This window comes from Gobio gobio (assembly GCF_949357685.1).
Source record: "Gobio gobio genome assembly, chromosome: 16".
NCBI lineage: Eukaryota > Metazoa > Chordata > Actinopteri > Cypriniformes > Gobionidae > Gobio > Gobio gobio.
In genome coordinates, this window is record NC_137109.1 from 12,054,330 (window position 1) to 12,060,329 (window position 6,000).

Consider the following 6,000-nt stretch of genomic DNA (forward strand, 5'->3'; position numbering starts at 1 on the left):
AGCAAACATTAGTATTTTACTACTATGCAATTAAATAAACTGTTCATTAACTGTTCAACTAATTTGCCTACATCCCTTTACTTCTGTCTTTACACAGCAAAAAATGCTCTTCTTATTTAGAATCTTTTTCTTGTTTCCAGTCCAAATATCTAAAAATTCTTAAATCAAGGTGCATTTACTAGATGAGTAAAATGACATACTTCATTTTGATTTTTTTTTCAAGTAAACAAGCAAAATTATCTGCCAATGGGGTGAGAAAAATAATCTTATTTCTGTTTGGGACAGAAACAAGATTTCAATCAGAAACAAGATTATTTTTCCACTCCATTGGCAGACAATTTTGCTTGTTTTAAGCAAAAACTCACTTCATTTTGATTTTATTTTCAAGAAATCTATCTTCTGTCATTTAACTTATCTAGTAAATGCACCTTCAACCTTGATTTAGGAATTTTAGATATTTAGACTATAAACAAGACACAAATACTACGTAAGAAGAGCAGTGTATCCCTTATCTTCCCTGCATCAGAGGGCTTCTGTCTTTTTTTTAGACACTTCAATTCGGCCATCCGTCATAAATAATCAGGCAACTTACACCGTGTCAACACCTGGCGTGAACGGCCAAGCACCCTAAAAAATGAAAGCAACCCTGTCTGCGTTGGATGCGGCGAGAGGCGACGCGACACAACAAATTCCCCTAACGATAAACTGATCGCGCGTTGTATTTCTGACGCACTTCAAGTAGATCGGCGGGGGGAGATTGATGAGGCGGACCGGAAAGATGTGGGGACTTAGTTACGTTTTTTTGCACTTTATTTGGTAATATTTCCAATTAATATTAATAAAATAGTATCAGTAATACATTTTGGCGCCCCTATGGATGAGTGGCACCCCTAGCATTTGCCTATTCCGCCTATGCCACGGGCCGGCCCTGAACTGAACGCATTAGATATTATACCCCTTTTCCACCAGAATGAACCGGGTGCTAGTTCAGAGCCAGTGCTAGTGCCAGTTCGGAGTTGGTTTGTTCCACAGGCTAGAGAGTCACCACAGAGCCAGGTCTTACGTCACTGTATATGTCTCATCTTTCTCAGCAATGCTAGCGAGGCAGCGGGAAACACAAACATACCATTGTTCGAGATGCATCGGTGCTGCGCAGACCAATGAGCGTATGATATCAAAATACAGCATGAGCGATTCAAAAGAATAAGGAGTCATATGCTCTCGTACTTTGATGTCATACGCTGATCGGTCTGCACAGCGCCGCTGTATCTCGAACAAGCCTTCCATCAACAATGGTGAACGTTGCGTTACTATTGATGCACATGGCTTTACGATCGGCATCAAAACACAGCGAATCCAACGCATTCGTTCAGCTCAATAGTTTGTACAGCCGTAGTTTGTATAGACGGAGATTACAATCGAGCAGCTATTAGCTCGATTAGCTGCTATTTCAAAAATGTTTGTGTTTGTCTTGTTGGTCACGGTAACCCCGCCCTCAGCCCCTGACGCAAGCGGTTCTTACTTCTAGCCCAGCAATGTTTTGGTTCTACTTAAGAACCACTTTTCCTGGTTCGGAGCTGGTGCTTTGTGTGGAAAGACAAAGAACCGATTTGAAACTAGGTTCTGGCTCCAAACCAGCACCAGCACCAGCACTGCCTTGGTGAAAAAGGGGTATTAGTGTTACTGGCACTTGATGTTGGATCTGGTGAAGAAGCTGTCAACGATCAAAATATTGATTTTGAAGATGTTGAAAATTATAGTTTTGAGAATAAGTTTGCGAATATGAGCCCATTCGCGATCTCAAACATATTTTCAAAACTATTATTTGCTGAATGTAGGCTACTGGGAAATGAGCTCTGATGAGGACAGGGATGATGGTATAAAACATCTGCTCAAACTGAACAATTCAAAGCTCCAAAGGTAACAAAATATGCTTTATTTTATCCTTCTGTAATTGTTACTCTAATTTCAGGAGAGTTTTATATTATTGCGACAGATAGAGATCCATCCGTGTTAGATCCGGGTCGCTAAAGACCCTAATATGTAAGAATGATTGGCAAAACAGTCATGCATTTAAGGATTAACAGTAAACAGTTGTCCCTTTAGATTAGGTCAAGGAAAATGGGAAAATGACATTAAGTAAGTGCTTTAAACCAAACTTTATTGGATATATCTATCCCGGTGGGGACTTCAATCAGAATGCACCCTGATTCATGGGGACTCGTGTCACCGTGGGGATCGAAATTGAGGTCCCCATGAGGAAACAATCATACAGAATGAGTTTTTCTGAAAATGATAAAGTGCAGAAAGTTGTGTGTGATTGGTAGGTTTAGGGGTTGGGTTACGGATATACAGACAGTATAAAAAACATTACTTCTATACAGAGTCCCCACAAAGATAGTGAACCAGACTAATAAAGGTTGGTTTAAAGCACTTAATTAATGTAATTTTCCCATTTTCCATGACCTAATCTAAAGTGAGAACTATTTACTGTTAATAAGTTAACAAAGCATTACCTAACTCTTTACATATGATCTAATTAAACAATAAAAATGTGTTAATTACAGTAAACAATGAATGAAGAACTCACTATTTATACTTTTAACTACAGTTTATAAACTATTAATTAAATAGTTTGCAATTGATTTTATAGGTACGTTACTACACTATACTTATTATAAAGTGTTACTGAGGATTTTTTTTCAATATATAATATCAGTCCATTTTGAGTTATTGAAAGCACTCTGTTCTTACTGTTCCTCATCGGTTGGAGGACAAACCTCCCCCTTGTGCTCCTTTGGTAGGGCACATAAGACGTGACCCAGATTAGGGGGAGGTTTATCTGATTCCGTCCCGATTCCACAGTTATTCACAGTGAATTCGCTGCTCATGCAATCTAGTAAAGCATATTTCAAGAATTGACTTTATGACACAAGCAGGAGGATGGGGTTGCTTATCACATATATTATCTAGATTTATATGATACTGGTTTATTGATTGGTATGGCATGATGTGACCGTGTTCACTCCCAAGAGAGGGGTCTATGTCAACGATTTAATGAAAAGAAAACAGCCATCATAATAAGTTTGAATTAAATTGGTAATGAACCTGGGCTGAATGTGTACAGAATGATCAGAGTAATTATAATCCATAACCATGGGTTTGCAACAAAATCAAGGTTAACCCTCTTAATTATTGTTTGATCAGTAGGATTTAGACAAGCAAAGAAAAACAAGCAAAATTTAGACCAAAAACAACCACTGGCTGCTAGAAAAACACACACACACACACACACACACACACATGCTGCTGGAGATACTACAGGTGTAAATGACCATTCTGGGTGGATTTTACCATTTAGATTTTCCACAATATTTCCAAAAACTTTCCAAAACATCTGTAATTTCAGACAATGTATATTTCCAATGATTTATGTCACATTAGCATACATTTCAAACTCAAATATTAAGCATGATAATTCATGTTTTATCATAGTTAGAGACCCCTAATTTATGAAATTGCATGTTTGACATTTTTCATTATTATGAAAAGGCCTCTGAAATGAGGGATCAGAAATTCATGATTAGTCTATTAAGTGTCATTCACAAACAAAACGTATTACTATACAATATTTGGAAATATTTTATTTTTTTTCATAAAATATTACTAAATATTTTTTTTGGGGGGATTTAATGTGCCATTGTACCCAACATAGGACAAAAAACATGCTCATATGTTTTTATTTTTTGTTTTTTTCAATTAAATATTTTATCAAATTGAAAATAGATATGGCAGTTACCGACCAATCACAATAACAAAAACAAAACCTTTTCTGAATGATTTTTTAAATGTTTAGCAAAATGTTTAATATGAATAGGATTATCCATAATTAGAATGTAAACGCTTGACTGGGTACTTGTTTTTAGCTTTTAATGTTAATTAAAAAAGGAAAAAAATAAATCAGCCTATGCACCTGTAGTACCTCCCGAGAATGGAAAAGCGCTCCTCATGTTTCCACACACGCTCTACACCACCTAGAGGATTCACCCACCATCAAATTCGACGATTTCACAAAACCTCTCCAACCAAACCTAATTGCATGAATTAAACTGGCATTAATTAATGTCTTTTAAAATAAACATGAAGCCAGTCTTTGTGAGAGGAGCGATTTCTTTTGGTGACCACCGGGGTCGTGCGCGCGCAAAAGTCTCCAGTTACGCACGGACACAAGAGGCTTCGTGTCAATCATTAATAGTATAAGAAATGTGTAAATGTGAACGATATAGGTATTATTTTATTGTATTATAATGCACAACATCCCCAAGCCCATTTACAGAGCCAAACCAAGACTGTCACTCAGTCCTACCTGGTGTGCCAAAACAGCGTCAACACAAAGATGAGAAGATGAAGCGCGAACCTCTCCCTCATTTCTGCCACTCAAACCTGCGTACAAGAAGACAAAAGACTGAATCCATAAATCAGTGAAGAAACTGAGGGTTGTTTCTGTGAATTTCTGCCGAGCACAGACTACAATGACGGGTTAAGTTGGTCCACAAGCGCGCACGGGTCCGTAGGCTACGATCCACCTGCTGATCTTAGATGATGGATCCCAGACATTTCATTAATATTTACAGCATGTAACAATTCATGATATGAATATCAATGTCTCCTACAAACATTTCAATTCATAAGATGAGAGAAACATGACCAAGTGTCCACGACTCGCGCTGTGATGATGACCTCCTTGTAAATGGCAACATATGGTTGATAATTTCCACACATGGCCAGAAACACACAATCCAGAACGATGCTGTAGTACTCTATGGAACGGACACCCACCTGTGATCCACCAGATCTGCTCTGTCCTTATGAATAAAGGCTGATAAATAAAAACCGGGAAGTGAAAGTTTATTGCCAGCCGATGAAACCAGATCACGAGTGTTATTTAAAAGCGCGCACGTGGATCGGGAACGAGCCTTAATGAATTCCCACCATAATTCACCATAATATCAGATGCGAATGAGGGTCTCTGATCCTCCACCGCGCCTCTCTCTCTCTCTCTCTCTCTCTCTCTCTCTCTCTCTCTCTCTCTCTCTCTCTCTCTCTCTCTCTTTAACTAACGCACCGACGCGCATTGACGCTCCGTGATCTCAGATCTTCTTTACTGAATCTCATACTGCTCACTATTTTTTTTTCTCTTGAAAGAAAGAAAAGGGGGATAACTACAAAGAAAGAGACAGACAGAGTACTGGGTCCTAAAGACAGTTATATTAGTGTGCTGATTGCTCGCGCTCTGTCGTGCACACACACACATCACAAAGCCCAAATACGACACATGTTGTGTGATGGTGTATTTATTTGAAGAATTGTTTTATGTAGGCTATATTAGTAGGGGAGAGCGGGGCACAACCTAACGCTTTTTGACTTTCTCAGTTTGTGTAAATCCACTTGGGGTTCAGAGTATTTATTTTTTCCCACATTAATTGCACACATGTCTAGTACAATTATGTGGTTTTGTTTCATTAATGCAGTGTATACTTTTTTCTTGATTTACCCCGAAAGAATGGAAGTGAAATGTGACAACATGCCCCATTGGTGGGGTACATTGTAACATGTAAGGGGGCACAATGTAACATGACCAAATAACAGCATAAAATGTTATCTGATATAATCAAAAAAAATATACAAGGCAAACTAAAATATTTTCTAAACAAAATACAATTATTAACTTTTTAAAATAAAATAATGGCATTTTTCAATCATTAAAAATATAAGCATTTTTGAGTTTGACTACAAACACATTGCTAAATACAGATATACAGCATAGTTCAAAACATAATAATAATGAATAATGAATTTCTGAACATTAAAGGGGCTATATGCGTTTTTCTGAAATTTAAACTCGCGACTGACACCTGTGGCCAAAAAATAGAACTGCTCTTATTTTCTGCTCGCTCTCGCAGCGGTGGTGACGTCACATCCGCAGACAGCGCGGGAAAA

The 6,000-nt window shown here is 37.9% G+C and overlaps 1 protein-coding gene across 1 annotated transcript in view; it reads right to left on the bottom strand.

Moving 5' to 3' along the window:
• The window catches only part of gabra2b (gamma-aminobutyric acid type A receptor subunit alpha2b), a gene marked incomplete at its 3' end in the record, with an annotated part of 120,896 nt that extends 115,823 nt beyond the window's left edge, over positions 1-5,073 (bottom strand). The window contains exons 1-2 of the mRNA XM_079838528.1: positions 4,840-5,073; positions 4,367-4,443 (exon numbers count right to left, since the gene is read on the bottom strand). Of these exons, the coding sequence (XP_079694654.1) occupies positions 4,367-4,428 (62 nt within the window). The 5' untranslated portion in view covers positions 4,429-4,443; positions 4,840-5,073. The remainder of the gene's footprint in view (positions 1-4,366; positions 4,444-4,839) is intronic.
• Positions 5,074-6,000: the final 927 nt, after the last annotated feature.